General features: G+C 45.0%; 1 protein-coding gene across 1 annotated transcript in view; it reads right to left on the bottom strand.

The window, feature by feature from the left end:
• HHAT (hedgehog acyltransferase) overlaps window positions 1-16,976 on the bottom strand; it is a 361,616-nt gene that overhangs the window by 283,270 nt on the left and 61,370 nt on the right. Inside the window, exon 4 of the mRNA XM_068986339.1 lies at window positions 12,984-13,097. Within this exon, the coding sequence (XP_068842440.1) occupies window positions 12,984-13,097 (114 nt within the window). The remainder of the gene's footprint in view (window positions 1-12,983; window positions 13,098-16,976) is intronic.

Genomic DNA, 16,976 nt, shown 5'->3' on the forward strand with positions numbered 1-16,976 from the left:
AAGCAAGGAGCTACTTTCCTGCCTTCAGCCAAAGCCACAGGCCAGTGGATCCCACAGCAATAAGACACAGAGCTGACATTCCAACAGACATTACGGAAGCCAGAAGACAGCTGGAAAAGTGCCAGCCTGGCACACCAGCCACTACCTGCACTATTCTGCGAAAGCGAAGGTGAGAGAAAGCACTGGTGTACATTTCTTGGGAGTCTTCTTTAGAAACTGGGCCATCCAAACCACAAAAGGCTTCCTAAAGTCTAAACCACAGATTTAAAAGTAAATATCTAATTACATTTTTTTTCATTAGCATATTATTCACAGTCAAATTTAGGTCACAGAAAAAGTACCTGCTTTCAGTGGGTGAGATTGAGGCCTTTGCCTAGCAAATCTGATTAATACATCTATTACTACCTTAGGAGAGAATTTTTCTATTTCAAGTTTTATAGTTATTGACATTGAATAACTAAATAGATAAATTAACATGTTTTTTTCCTCAGAGAATGAACTTATGGTCGGGGGGAGGATAGGGGAAGGGATAGAGGGAGTTTGGGATGGACACACTGCTATATTTAAAACAGATACCCAACAAGGACCTACTGTATAGCAAATGGTACTCTGTTCGGTGTTATGTGGCAGCCTGGATGGGAGGGGAGTGTGGAGGAGAATGGATAATGTATACCTATGGCTGAGTCCCTTCACTGTTCACCTGAAACTATCGTTAACATTTAACTGGCTATGAAAGTGAAAGTCACTCAGTCGTGTCCGACTCTTTGCGACCCCACGGACTGTATAGTTCTCCAGGCCAGAATACTGGAGGGGGTAGCCTATCCCTTCTTCAGCAGATCTTCCCAACCCAGGGACTGAACCAAGGTCTCCTGCATTGCAGGGAGATTCTTTACCAGCTCAGCTGGTAAAGAATTAGGGTAATTGGCTATGCCCCAAAACTAAAAAGTTTAAAAAAACTAACATGTCTTTGCTTTTACAATACATTCTTGGTCATATCTGGCTGGTAAATCCTTACTTTAAAAAAACCCACAATAACAGTTTAACAGTGTTTGAGAGGCAATTATCTTTGGGGTAGAATTACCAAGTTTTGCTGTCTAATTGCCTAAATAAATTCTGATGTCCCCATTAACTAGCTGTTTAACCCTAGACAAGTTACTAAATCTCTCTTTTAAATCACATATAAAATTAGAATAATGGCATCTGCTTCATGAGGCTGTCGTGAGAACTAAATTAACAGTGTAAAATGTTTACAGCAGTGTCTGCATACACTGCAAATACTAGCAGCTATTCCTATAGGGAAACATGATGTGTCTGTTTGATGGGCATTCAAAACCAGGATTTCCAGGGACTTCCCTGGTAGTCCAGTGGTTAAGACTTCGACTTCCAATGCAGAGGCTGTGGGTTCGATCCCTGGTCGGGGAGCTAAAATCTCACATGCCTCATAGCCAAAAAAGTAAAACATCAAACAGAAGCAATATTGTAACAAATTCAATAAAGACTTTAAAAATGATATACATCATACAAACACACACACACACACAGATAGATAGGATTTCCATGAATGCACTGACTTGAAAAGTGAGGACTACTTAAAATTGGGTCTTCTTATGGAAAAAATGATTTCTTTAAGGGAAAGACAGATGTGGACTGCAAATTATAAATCCCGTCTTTCAATGGTAACGTTTCCAAAATATTGCCGAAGTAGAATTATCTCCCAAATCTATACTCTAACCCAAGGGAGAACATTTTAAATGAACAACTGGGTCAGCCACTTTGAAGTTCCAAGAAAATCAGAGAAATCTACAGTTCATTTTTACTATTTTTCCATCCTACTACCCACATTAAATAGCACATAAGTTTGCTTCACACTTTCCCCTAAAAACTCACCTCTGGACAGAGTTCAATTATAAGGAAAAAGGTTGCCAACAGTATTTTAAGTAGCTTTAACAAATGAAAAAAAAGGGGGGGGTGTTTTTTTAAACAGGATCCACAACATTTACCACTTGGAATCCATTCCCATGTGTGCGTGGCTACGCACACACCCGTAACACAGCTATGTTTTATTAAGTGCTATTTGATCCATTTGGAAAAAGCCTGTTTGTCGGGATTCATTTGGGAACTCAGCCACGGACTTAAGCTGCTTCAACTCGGAAAAGCTGCAGGAACCTTCAGGAACCACTAGCAGGGCTGTGCAAACTCCATCTGCTCCGAAGAGTCTGATGAATTCACCTGAGCTCACAGACGCTATTTTGAGGGCTCACAAGGTCATCCTATATTCTCATCCCTCACCATCTTCTTCCTGTCAGAGTACAGGCAGGCAACATTCAGTACCATTCTCTCTAAGACATCACAGCAAATGTGCTCATGTGAACCTTACCTTCTTGAAATCCCTATTACCCACTCACTGACCCCAACGGGCAAAGGCAACTCCACCATATGCATTCACAGTGGTCAGGTGATAAAACAGAGCAATGTGAAAAATCTAAAAAGAGTTACCTATTTTAAAACCTGTATAGGGCTTTCCTGGTGGCTCAGTGGTAAAGAATCTGTCTGCCAATGCAACGGACACAGGTTCAATCCCGGGTCTGGGAAAAATCCCACGTGCCATGGAGCAGCTAGGTCTGTGCGCTGAAACTACTGAAGGCCACCTGCCTAGAGTCCGTGTTCCAGGCAGAAGCCACTGTAATGAGGAGCCCACGCACTGCAAGTGGAAAGTAGCTCCGGCTCTCTGCAACTAGGGAAAGCCCACACACGGCAACAGCCTTAAGCAATAAATTAAAAAATAAAATATTTTTACAAACATATATAAATTGTGTATGCTCACTCGGATATGTCCAACTCTTTGCAACCCCATGTACTGTGGCCCGCCCGTCTCCTTTGTCTGTGGGATTCTCCAGGCAAGAATACTGGAGATACTGGGTTGCCATTCCCTTCTCCAGGGGATCTTCCAGACCCGGGAATGGAACCCACACCTCCTGCACCTCCCACATTAGCAGGCAGATTCTTTGCCACTGTGCCACTTGAGAAGCCCTTACGTAAATTAGAACCTCACAGAAATATTGATTTTTCACCTGTAAAGTGAATGTAACCGCAACCTACACAGCTGCAATGAAAATTCCAAAACAGGGCTAAAATGCTGATGCAGCGCGACTAGACGGCCATGCCCTGCCCTCTGTCACCAGTGCAGGGCAGTCCCCACCATCAATGCAGTCTTAAAGCGGGGGTCCCCAGCCCCCAGGCCACAGACCAGTACCAGTCCGTGACCTGACGGAAACTGGGCCACACAGCAGGAGGTGAGTGGCAGGCGATCCTACCGTCACCCCCAGATGGGACCCTCGGGCTGCAGGAAAACAAGTGCAGGGCTCCCACTGAGTCTGTGTTAATGGTCAGTTGTATAATTATTGCATTATATGTCACAATGTAATAATAACTGTAGAAGTCAAGTGCACAGCAAACGTAATGATGCACTTGAATCCTCCCGAAACCATCGCCCCTCCTCCCACCCCCGGCTGTGGAAAAACTGTCTTCCATGAATCCAGTCCCTGGTGCGGAAAAGGTTGGCGACTGCTGCCTTAAGGCACACTCCTGCAACCCTATCCCCCACCCCCAGCAACACACACACACACACCCCCTGCAAGAAGCCAGGCAGAGAGGGCAAGAGATGGACACTAACCCCTGCCCAGCAGTAAGGCAGCAGCATGGGAGGCGTGCTGCCCTGAGGAGGAGGAGGAGGGCTTCTTCCAAGGGTTTCGAAGACCCTGTACACACGCAAAGGCCTAAAGACAGCCCCGCCCTACCTATTTCTACTCCAAAAGTACTTACGTATTTATCAAACCTGTGTCTACCTCATAAGTGAAAATGCTTAAATGTTAGATTTTGAGCCTCTGACATCAAATATACTAGGAAACTGCTAACTCTTTAAAACTAAAGAAGAAAGTCTGCTATGTTTTATTCCAAAACAATACTTCTGATTCATCTCCTCCTAGAAGGACTTTAAAGACATTTTTCCCAGGTTCCCAGGGCAATCTGGGCAGGTACGCACAGGTTTGGTCACACATGTACTTTATGTCAAGCTCAAGGTTTTAAAGTCTGCCTAGAGAATTCCCTGGCAATCCAGAGGTTAGGAATCCACACTTTCCCTGACAAGAGCCCCGGTTCAATCCCTGGTCAGGGAACTAAGATCCCATAAGCCGTGCAGCGCAGCCAAAAAAATTAACTCACTAATTAAAACTCTGCCTAAAAGTCAAAACAAACCAATCCATTTAAGAGGTTCAAATGACAGTTATGATTGAGAACTTAAAATGAGGCACAAAGAGTTATGCTGATCACATAACATGTACAAATAAAACATAATCTTAATTTAATGCCAATAAAGGTCCATCTAGTCAAAGCTATGGTTTTTCCAATAGTCATATATGGATGTGAGAGTTGGACAATAAAGAAAGCTGAGCACCCAAGAATTGATGCTTTTGAACTGTGGTGTTGAAGAAGACTCTTGAGAGTCCCTTGGACTGCAAGGAGATCAAACTAGTCAATCCTAAAGGAAATCAACCTTGAAGATTCATTGGAAGGACTGATGCTGAAGCTGAAACACCAATACTTTGGCCACCTGATGCAAAGAACTGACTCATTGGAAAAGACCCTGATGCTGGGAAAGATTGAAGACAGGAGGAGAAGGGGACGACAGAGGATGAGATGCTTGGATGGCATCACGGACTCAATGGACATGAGTTAGAGTAAGCTCCAGGAGTTGGTGATTGACACGGAGGCCTGGAGTGCTGCAGTCCATGGGGTTGCAAAGGGTCAGACACGACTGAGCGACTGAATTGCACTGAACTGAAATGTGATCTTCCTAACTAAGAGATTTAAATTCTAATCAAGTATTACTTCAACACGATGCTTTTCTTTAACTGAGATTTTTACTGAGATAGGTGCAGATTCACCTGGAATTAAAAGAAATAATACAGAGAGATCCCATGGATACTTGACCCAATCTCCCCCTACTGTAATATTTTGCAAAACCAAAGTATATCACAACCAGGACGTTGACATTGCTATAACCCACAAGCATTCTGGTTTTCCCAGTTTCACTTTCATTCGTGTGTGTATGTTTAATTCCATACAGTTTCATCTCAAATAGATTCATCATCCACCATAGGAAAGACACCAAACCATGCCATCCCTCAAGCATCTCATGCATCTCCCTTTTCCTGACATCCCCAACCCTTGGAAACCACTAATATCGTCTCCATTCCTAAGATATTGTCATTTCTAGTCACAGTATGTAACCTTCGGGACTAGCTTTTTCCACATAATTCCCTGAAATCCCCCTCCCCCCAAGTTGCAGTGAGTATCAAAGGCTTGCCCCTTTTTATTGCTGTGTAGTTTCCATGGGGCGGATGAACCATAGTTTCTTTAACCATTCACCTGTTGTAGGACATCTGGGCTGTATTCCCGTTTTGGGCTATTATGAATAAAACTGAAATGGACATATATGCGCAGGGTTTGGTGTAAAACCAAGTGTTCATGCCTCCAGGATAAATGCCCAAGAGTGAGCTTGCTGGGCTCCATGGTCGTTACAAGTTTAGTTCGATAAGAAACTGTCCAACAATTTCCCAGAGTGGCCATCTTACATTCCTACCAGCAACACAGAGCTGAAATAGGTTAGTTGGGAGAACATTAGACTGAAAAATCTAAAGGTCCCTGGTTCAATCCCAGGTTTCCCTTGGACTGCAAGGAGATCAAACCAGTCAATCCTAAGGAAAATCAATTCTGAATATTCACTGGAAGGACTGATGCTGAAACTCCAATACTTTGGCCACCTGATGAGAAGAGCCGACTCACTGGAAAAGACCCTGATGCTGGGAAAGATTGAAAGCAGGAAGGGAAGGGGATGACAGAGGATGAGATGGTTGGATGGCATCACCGACTCAATCGATATGAGTTTGAGCAAGCTCGGGGAGTTGGTGATGAACAGGGAAGTCTGGCGTGCTGCAGTCCATGGGGTTGCAAAGAGTCGGACACAAATGGCCAGCTGAACAAAAACCAGCAACATGCTTGCGATCCAGTTTATGCCGCTTCCTCACCAGCATTTGGCGGTGTTATTGTTTTCTGTCTGAACCATTCTGGTAGTGGCTTTAACTTGCATTTACCATGCTCTTTTAAAGGGGATCAAAGTGTGAGCAACCTGAAACTTGCATCAATAAGATGGGTTGAGTGAACTTTGCTGGAGCATAGGATGCCAGCCCACCAGAACTATCCTGACCCCTCTAATGCTCTTTATTCCAGGTTAAGAGACAAAAAGAAGGCAGGGCAAGAGGAGAAACTTTTTTAAAGTCTAACAAACGATAAGAAAGAAACTGCACTCTATTTTTGTGGCAGTTTGGACAAGGCAGGACTAACCACTGTGGCACTTTCTGATGGCACTGGGCCAGACTGAAATCGGGGAGCAAACCTGCCCTCTGCTGCTACTGCTCCTTGTGTTAACACCGAACCACTTCTTAAAACAGGGCACAACTGATTCTCTCTGCATAGGTTCCCTTAACAAAGCAATATCCTGTCTTGTTTGTCATACAGTAATGTTAGCCTAGAATCTAACAGGGTATCTAGTTGACAGCAAGTGTTTCAGAAATGCTAGACAAATGAACGGTTAGCATAGCTGGATAGGTGGGTGGGTGGGTGGGTGGGTGGATGGATGGATGGGTGGATGGATGGATGGATGGATGGGTAGATGGATGGATGGATGGGTGGATGGGTGGATGGATGGATGGGTAGGTGGGTGGGTGGGTGGATGGGTAGATGGATGGATGGGTGGATGGATGGATGGATGGGTAGATGGATGGATGGGTGGATGGATGGATGGGTGGATGGATGGATGGGTGGGTAGATGGATGGATGGATGGATGGGTGGATGGATGGATGATGGGTAGATGGATGGATGGGTGGATTGATGGATGGATGGATGGATGGGTGGATGGGTAGATTGATGGATGGGTGGATGGATGGATGGGTAGATGGATAGATGGACATGCTTCTGCAAGTACTGGGAATTAACCTGGCAGTTATGACTGAGAACAAGAAATAAGCACCAAAATGTGGGGCTTTTTAGTCACTAATGTGAAAACTGGCTGATTGCCAAAGTGTCTGCTTGTATCACCTAACCCCTTATGAACCAAGACTGCTTTGCTGTTCCAAATAAGGTAGGAAGGGGTTATGCCGCATCTCACTGCCTACTTCCAGTTTTCACTTACTGAGGTCTCTTACAAATCGTGTGTTGGGGGAAGCCTCAAATAGTGCTCAGCTGAGAAAACACAGGCACCCACCTATGAATGAGAACCTGAGTCCTCCCACGCCAGGGAAGGCTTCAGAGAGACAGACAAATTCAACTGGCACATTCCAAAGGCCGAAATCAGCACCTGAGGAAAAACCACGGACTTGTGGCCCTTCGTTTTACAAATCTATAGTCTCCAAATCTTCCTCGCGGGGAGCCGGGACTCAGCTACAGGGAGAGCTGGGCTGGCCGTGCCCCCCTCAGGCCCCCTCTCCTTCCCGCCTGCTTTAGCTTGCTCTCGGCTGCGGGCGCTGAGTGATAGCAGGATATGCCTGAGTGGTTTCCCTCATTAGCTCACCTCCGCAGGGAGGAGCGAAACCGTTAAGCCTTGGTGAAGACTCCTGTTGGCGACTGGGCCAGACTGCTGTGCACTCATTCTTTTTGTACATCTGCCCAGAAACCACTCAGCGGGCATTGTTTGAGAAATAAATAAAAGAAGTCTCTCAACAATGCTTATGCACGGCATAATTTATTACACACTACATAATCAACTGCAGATGCTACCAGTATATATATGTCAATATATGTGATATAGCCTCATATGAATATAGGTGAGATATATAAACAGGAAAAAAAATCCCAGAGCCATCCCAGAGTCCAGACAACTGCATTCTAGCCTGCTTTTCCTTGGGGCAAAGGCCAGTGGGCCCAAACCAAGTCAATCTCACCCCTCTTAAGAGAGGCCCTGATGGAGGTGGAGGAGTCTGGCTCCAAGAAACCCATTAGTGCGTGAGATTCCTATTAGGTGTGTGGTTTTGACGATATGCTGGAAAGGAGCACCACAGCTTTCCAGAGGTGAGCTTCCTCATCTCAGCCAACGCCACGGGACCACGCTCATAAGGCCTGAAGCCGATGAGCTCAGCTGGTCAGGGCCCAGCGCTAACAATGTGGGTTCTGCCGGTCAAAGGTTGGGTGAGAAGGTACCCTGTGGTCAGCCAGGGCACCCAGCCTAATCCAAAAGCTCACCCAGGGGTGTTTTTGGCTCTGAGAGCAGAAAACACTATGCCTCAGGTGGTGAGGGTGTTCAAGAAAGGAGGCCACTGTCTGACCCGCCCCACACACGCTCCAAGCATAACAAACCCACAGCCAAAGCTCAGAGCCGTTCCTCAGCCTCCCCTCCCTGGGTGCTGCCCCCAACCCAGCCTTGCCAAAACCCAACAAGAGAGCCCAACCCAGAGAAAAGGCGTTTAACTTTGGCTGGGGAGCCCAGTGGAAAGTTTTTATTACTTGTCGTGGCAAAAATAAAAAAAGAAGAAAAAGAAAATCACGCGTTTGAAAATAACCTCTTCTTTGGGGCCAGCAAAGGGAGAGATGGGACGAGACAGAGTATGGAGCCCAGAAGCATCCTTCAGGGTTGGAACCACAGGCAGTGATAATGCCTGTCTCTATAGCATCATCCACAGTTCATGATGCCCCTGAGACAGGGAGATAAAAGACAAGTGCAGCCCAAATATTCCACCCTGAAAAAGTACCAAAAACAGCCACCCAAATTAAGGCCATCTGGGACGCTCAGTCCAGGTGGTGGGGCCAGAGCTGAGGTTCATACTTACATAAGGACCAAGCGGACACGGACAAAGAGAGCAGTGTGCTCCAGCCTCACAGAACCCTGCCCAACAGCTGTCGCACAAATCAAACCTGTGGTCACAGAGGGATGGGACACACACACACACACACACACAGATGACTCAGTGCGAACTCTGCCTCATTCCAAGAAAACTGCAAACAAAACTGCCTACTGAGTTTGCCTAAGATGTGCACTACAGATAAAAGGTCAAGCCCACCTGTCCACCCAGGCCTGTAAGGAGATGCAGGAGGCTGAAATAAGCAGACGGCTCCACCCTCTTCAAGCCACCTCCTTTGGTGGGGGGGGGGGGGGGCTTCCCTGACACCCCCAGGCAGATGTGGCCCACTCCTCCCAAGAGGCATCTCTGGTGTCACTTCTCACTCAGCTCCTGGTCTGTGTCTCCCTGTCCTTCTTCCCACAAGCCAGCACAAGCTTGAAACAGGGTCAGAGAAAGCCACGCGGGAGAGGAATGTAGGTATGGCTGAAGAGACAGCCTCTGCCCTCTGGGCTTTCAGAATCTCAGACAGATGCCTCCTTTCTGAACACCGCGGAGGGAACTGCTCCCAGGAGCCCACGCAGACCGCAGTCACGGCACACAGCGAACGCCAGCAGGCCCCCGCGGCAGCCACCTCTTCACTGGCTACCATCATACGCTAGCACAACCTTGAGAACTATTAGACCCTCACCACCACCCCCGGAAGCAAGCGGTACCATCCCTGATGCACAAAATGAGGCGAAAGACTCCGAGATATTAACTAACTGGCTTTCAAGACTGCATTGCTTGAAAGTGACAAAGCTGGGTTTCAGCCAGGAGCTCTGAGCCATCCTGAATAGGGTCTCCTAACAGTAAGAGCCACAAGCAAATTAACCAGAGGAACATCTATATCCTAAACTAGGTAGTTTTCTGATAGTGGGGGGTGCAAAACAGGAGCTGAAAATGGAGCGAATTTGGAGAGGAGGAGGCCCATCCGGCCACAAATAGATGGTTAATCTGCCTCTCACACTGTCTGAACTGAAAAAAAGTGAAAGTACTAGTCCTCAGTCAGCTCCAACTCTGCGACCATCAGGCTCCTCTGTCCATGGAAATCTCCAGGCAAGAATACTGGAGTGGGTAGCCATTCCCTTCTCCAGGGGATCATTTCAACTCAGGATAGAACCCAGGTCTCCCGCACTGCAGGCAGAGTCTTCACCATCTGAGCCATTTGAACAGTCAGATGGCTGTTTGCCATTTGAACCAGTCCATTGTTTCACGTCCAGTTGTTCTAACGACCCGCACAGGTTTCTCAAGAGGCAGGTAAGGTGGTCTGGTAAACGCATCTCTTGAAGAACTTTCCACAGTTTGTTGTTATCCACACAGTCAAAGGATTAAGCATAGTTAATGAAGCAGAAGTAGATGTTTTCCTGGAATTCCCTTGCTTTCTCTATGATCCTTCAGCTGTTGGCAATTTGATCTCTGATTCCTCTACCTTTTCTAAATATAGCTTGTATATCTGGAAATTCTCACTTTACGTACTGTTGAGGCCTAGCTTGAAGGATTTGGGGCATTACCTTGCTAGCGTGTGAAATGATGCAACTGTTCTATAGTTTAAACATTCTTTGGCATTGTCCTTCTTTCGGATTGGAATGAAAACTAACCTTTTCCAGTCCTGTGGCCACTGCTGAGTTTTCCAAATTTGCTGGCATATTGAATGTAGCACTTCAACAGCATCATCTTTTAGGATTTGAAAACAGCTCAGCTGGAATTCCATCACCTCCACTAGTTTTGTTCATAGTGACGCTTCCTAAGGCCCACCTGACCTCACATCCCAAGATGTCTGTCTCTAGGTAAGTGACCACACCACTGTGGTTATCCAGGTTATTAAAACCTTTTTTGCATAGTTTTGTGTATTCCTGCCACTTCTTCCTAATCTCTTCTGCTTGGGTTAGGTTTTTACCGTTTCTGTCCTTTATCGTGGCCATTTTTGCATGAAATGTTCCCTTCCTATCTCCAACTTCTTTAAAGAGAACACTAGTCTTTCCCATTCTACTGTTTTCCTCTATTTCTTTGTACTGTTAACTGAAGAAGCCCTTCTTATCTCTCCTTGTTATTCTCTGAAAATCTGCATTCAGTAGAATGTTTTTCCCTTTCTCCCTTGCCTTTTGCTTTTCTTAGTTCCTCAGCTATTTGTAAACCCTCCTCAGACAACCATTTAGGCTTCTTGCATTTCTTTTTCTTGGGGATGGTTTTGGTCACCCTCTGTTGTCCAATGTTATGAACCTCAGTCCATAGTTCTTCAGGCACCTGTCTACCAGATCTAATCCTTTGAATCTAATCATCACCTCCACTGTATAATCATAAGGGATTTGATTTAGGTCATACCTGAATGGCTAGTGGTTTTCCCTAATTTCTTCAATTTAAGCCTGAATTTGGCACTAAGGAGGTCATGATCTAAGCCACAGTCAGCTCCAGGTCTTGTTTTTGCTGATTGTATAGAGCTTTTCCATCTTCAGCTGCAAAGAACATAATCAATCTGATTTCAGTTTTGACCATCTGGTGATGCCCATGTGTAGAGTCATCTCTTGGGTTGTTGGAAACGGGTGTCCACTATGACCAGCATGTTCTCATTGACAAAACTCTGTTAGCCTTCACCATGCTTCATTTTGTAGTCCAAGGCCAAACTCCTGGTATCTCTTGAGTTTCTACTTCTGCATTCCAATCCCCTGTGGTGATAAGAACACCTTTCTTGGTGTTAGTTCTAGAAGGTGTTGTCTTCATAGAACCGGTCAACTTCAGCTTGTCTGGCATCAGTGGTTGGGGCACAGACTTGGATTACTGTGACACTGAATGATTTGTCTTTGTTGCTACAGCTAGTATTATTTCATTCTTTTTATAGCGGAGTACTATTCCACTGTTGGAGAAGGAAGTGGCAACCCACTCCAGTATTCTTGCCCGGAGAGGTCAATGGACAGAGGAGCCATGGGATTGCAAAGTATCAGACACGACTGAGCAACTAACATGACAGTCCATTTCCACATCTATATCCATTCATCTGTCAATGGACATTAAGGTTTCTTCCATGTCTTGGTTATTGTAAACAGAGAGAAGCCCACCATTTTTTAAAAAGAAAAAAAATTTTATTATTTCATTAACCTTACTTTATAGAAAATGATGAATTAAGATTCGGTGGTGAAAAGCCTTTCCATGGTCAGAAAGCTAACAAGTGAGCAAGTCCAGGAACTAATCCGTCATCCCGGACTCTTCCACTCCACAACAGCTGGCCCTTTCCCACAGCAGCGGTAATGATAACAGCTTCATTTCACAGATCCTCCCCAAAATAGTTCTTCTCCCCGCAACAGGGAAAGAAAATACAGATACTGAGCTACTCATTTTAGGGATAGCTCAGAGGGAAAGCTGAGACCTAGGGGTAGTAAGTCACCCACGTATGGGCAGAGCAGCTTTGTGTTAGAAATAAAAATGTTAAATTTCTAGAAAGGTTGATGTCATAACAAACCACCAAACCAACTTGTGGAAGAAAAGAAACTCATTAATGGAGGTTGAGGTAGGTATATTCATTATCAGTTTAGGAATGCAAAATCATGTATTCTTTATTATTAGGTGTGCTTGGAAGCTTCTTTAAAATTAGATGAAGGTGGTCAAAAGGTACAAACTTTCAATTATCGGAAAAGTAAGTTGTAGTGTACACCATGACAACTGTGGCTACTGCGATGATATACTTGAAAGCCGCTGAGCAAGGAGATCCTAAAAGTTCTCATCACAGGAAAAAAACATTCTTTCTTCTCTTTTTTTTGTACCTGTATGATGCGTGTTAGCTAAGCTTATCATGGTAATCTTTTCACAACATATGTATGTTAAGTCATTATGCAGTATCTATCCAACAGTAACAATTTATCACATCTTTATCTTTTATTTTTACGTCTTGCTTTTATTTTTTTATCTGGTAATTTCTCTTATTGACCAGTAACAAACCTTTCTCACCTTTTCCAGGCTTCAAAGGCCAATATCCATGCCCCCTGATTTCCTAGCTCAGGGTTCCTTCTTGACAAAAAGCAAAGAAGAAGCTGAACTGGAAATGATGCACATAACCGTACCTTCCTCGAAAGCAGGTTGGCGACTTGAGACACGCTCATGTGGCCAAGGAATAACCACACCAGCCGCTCCTTCCCCCACTCCATCCAGAAGCTCCACTCAAAGTCGGTCGGGTCCTAAACAGGTCGAAACAGCAGTTTATCAGAGAGATCTTCATACATATTTGAGGCAGAACACAAACTCCAGTTAATAAAATAACTGCAAGAAAAGGCCAATGTGAGTTCAAATGCTATAAAACGGCATTGACACAACATTTCCAGTCTCTACTCCATCACTCTCACACACACACACACACACACACACACACCACTATTATACGCTTCCCTCCAGCTTGGCCAGTCTCAAAGGTCTTTGTTAAAGCTGATCCCCACCCCCACCCCAGGACCCTCTGTGGGACAGAAACTATTATTAACCCTATGTTATAAAAGACGTAACATAGACTTAAAGAATTCCCTTTATATCCTCAGTGTCAAGCGGATAGGACAAATAATTAATGAGGTTATCTCAGTTTGGTCACTTAGCTGCTTTCACCAACAAGAGAAATGTACACTGGATACTAATAAAATTGTATAAGATCAGTCATGTTAAATCTTGCTGTCATTACAGGCCGGAGGATAATTTGATAAAGAAATTGACCCATTCCCTATAAGCTTTATGAGGAAAGAATGAAAGATACACTTCCCTTCCCCTCGGGAAGCTCTGTGTCCACCAGCATCCTATGTCTGTACCCATTCTAGGCTATCTACCCAGCTCCCCGACAGGGGCAGGTGAAAACCTCTGGCGAGAATGGACTCGTGGACACCTGGGGACTCACAACCAAGAGCCTTGGCCTCAGGAGCCCCAGGGAGATCGCAGCAGCCAAGCTGAGCATGGAGGGAGAAAACACGGTGACTGGCCACTCTCAAATGGCCCACAAGCAGGAATGAGGACTGGAAGCCCTCAGTTTCTATCCAGTTGGATCAGTGGGGAAGGAATCCTCCACTGATTATTGATCCACTGATACTAAACACCTCCCTAGGTGTGGAACTTTAGGCCAATTCTTTTTTTTTGGTCAAGCCACGGAGTGTGTGGCATCTTAGTTCACTGACCAGGGATAGAACCAGTGCCCCCTGCAGTAGAAGTACAGAGTCTTAACTGAAGGAGGAAACAGACAGAACAGGCTCAATCTTGAAAGCAGGACTCCATCGTGGGCTGGACTGTGGACTTTGTGCTACGCTCAATATCTATGGAAACGACATATCAACTGGAAAACCAGATCCCCTGGATGGAAGAGCCCCAGGGCTCGTACCTAGACTCTCCGTTGCCTAAAAGAATATCCTAATTATCTACGTAACTGAATAGAATCATAAATTCTATTATGCTTATTGACAATTATCCATTGTTATCTACCTAGGCTTAAGGCATATGACTCACAGGTTAACTTTGATTGTATCTTTATTTTCCTTTGTTCAGACTAGCTTCAGGGAATTTGGGGAAGTGGGTTTCAGCACATATACTTACGGTATATAAGGTTTTCACAAAAACTGGTTGGGGTCCTTGGCTAAGAGGAGACTCTGCCTTGGGCCCGCCGGTGTAATAAATTGCACTCCACTATCTGAAAAGTTGACTCATGGGAAAAGACTCTGATGCTGGGAGGGATTGGGGGCAGGAGGAGAAGGGGACGACAGAGGATGAGATGGCTGGATGGCATCACTGACTCGATGGATGTGAGTCTGAGTGAACTCCAGGAGTTGGTGATGGACAGGGAGGCCTGGTGTGCTGCGATTCATGGGGTCGCAAAGAGTCGGACACGACTGAGCAACTGAACTGAACTGAACTGATCTGCATTGTCCTTCTGAGTGAGTTTGTTTCCCGGAACGCGTGGCTACAACATAACCACTGGACAACCAAGGAACTCCCTGAACCAATTTTTTAATTGGATTTAGAGGAAAACAGGATTTTTGTTTGTTTCCTTTCCTGCACGTGAGGACTGAGGGGCAATTTCATACAAGTTACATACATTACAAAACTCTTTTTTCCAGAAGGTAAAGGACAGATTAAAGGGATCTTGATTCATATCAGACTATGGAAGCAGAGGTAGCAGATACGCAGTCAAGCTGCCGACTCAGCTTGGGTTTGGATCCCACATCCACCCACACAGTGGCTGTGATGACCGTGAGCAAGACACGTCACCTCTCTGCCTGTCTATATGCTATCAGGCCTGACAGTCTAGGGACCTGTGAGGTTTAAGGGAGAGTACATGCATATTGATAATTTAAAACAATACCTGGCACTCTGTGGTCACTAAAAATTTTGTTACTTGCTGCTAACTGGTGGTCCCACGTGCGTTCCATCCCATGTGAACCCCCTAACATCAAATCATGCTTTCACATTCTGCCTCTTGTTTCAAAAAAAAAAAAAAAGTGTTTTCTATTTTCCAAATAAAGACAGACAACGGTACTGTGCTTCTGAAACAACATGTGCTCCCCACACCCAAGATCCTGATCCACACACAACCTGCTCATACAGCCCTGAGAGGATAAGAGGCAGGAAGGCCAGGGGTCTCCAAACGGAGGAAACAGGCTGCCAGTGTCAGACTTTTTTTTATCTCTCTCAAGCGGCAGGAGGAAGCAAGCTACAAGTGTTAGATTTTTCCCTTTTTTCTACACAAATTTAAAAAGAGGTTTCTTTTAAAATTCTGTGTTGCCATGACGATACCTGGTTCCACCTGAACTGAACTTTTCTCCAACCCTGAGCTAACCAATGCATTTTCCTTATGAACTGTTTGTCTTGAGCTATGTTAATGTTACCCTAGTCTCTGTCTTCAAGTCGGTTCTGCCTAAGACTCAGAACCGACTTGACTTGACAGACCAGTATGTTTTACTCATGCAAATGTTCTCTTCAGCTGTGTTAATGAGACTGTATTTGCTTGGAAGCCTGCCTTTCTTCAAGATTCATGTCAATCATTTTATGGCCCGGGACAATTCACCTTGTGCCAGTGTTATCTCAAAATGCATGTTGTGGGTAAGGAGCCTGGTATGAATCGCTGAGTTTTGAGACATTTCCTTTCTTTAATTAGCAGACTGCCAGTAGCTACTTGGGGAGATGGTGATGGACAGGGAGGCCTGGTGTGCTGCAATTCATGGGGTCACAAAGAGTCGGACACAACTGAGCGACTGAACTAAACTGAACTAGGTAGCTATACAACATCTGGCTAAAGACTAGCAGGGGGGCACTCTTTCTGTCCCTTCTGAGGTCTATGTCACAAGCTTCCTCTATCTCTTTTATATTTTAATAAAACTTTATTACACAAAAGCTCTGAGCTATCAAGCCTCGTCACTGGTCCCAGACTGAATTCTTCTCCTCTGGAGGCCGAGAATCCCAGCGTCTTTCACAGCTCAGCAACAACCTTTCAGCCCGTATCCCATGACAGTCATAGATTCGGTCCAATTCCTTCCATTTAAAGACTGGCTGCATCAGGGCCTGGGAGGCCCACACTGCCCACCCAGGCAGCACAGAGCAAAGAACTCAAAGCGTTAGCCCGGCTTCACCCCTGGTCCACAGCTCAGTGCCTCATCTCAAAAATGTCAAATCAGTGGAGAGTCAACCAACTGATTAAAGGCACAAAGGTCATGTGATGAGGGCATGCTAGCAACAGGCCCCTTTGTAACAGGGGTGCAGGAAAAAAGACACTAAAAACCAACATTCAAATCCAAAACAGCGGGGGCACATGTATACATATAGCTGAGTCACTGTGCTGGGCAATAGAAGCACAACATTGTGAAGCAACTCTATCCCAATAAAAATTAATTTTAAAAACATTAAAAATTTTTTTTAGAAAGGAAACAAACCAACAAAAAATTCTTTATGCTTCATCCTAAGGCCCAGGACTACTGAAAACACTGAGCTGGTAAAATCCCATCAATAAAATGACACAGTCTTTCATCACTAGTTCTTTCAGAAAAATGGCCATTTAAAGGAAATAAAAATGTTTCTCTTACATCTATTTAAAATAT

This window comes from Capricornis sumatraensis, chromosome 14 (genome assembly GCF_032405125.1).
Source record: "Capricornis sumatraensis isolate serow.1 chromosome 14, serow.2, whole genome shotgun sequence".
NCBI lineage: Eukaryota > Metazoa > Chordata > Mammalia > Artiodactyla > Bovidae > Capricornis > Capricornis sumatraensis.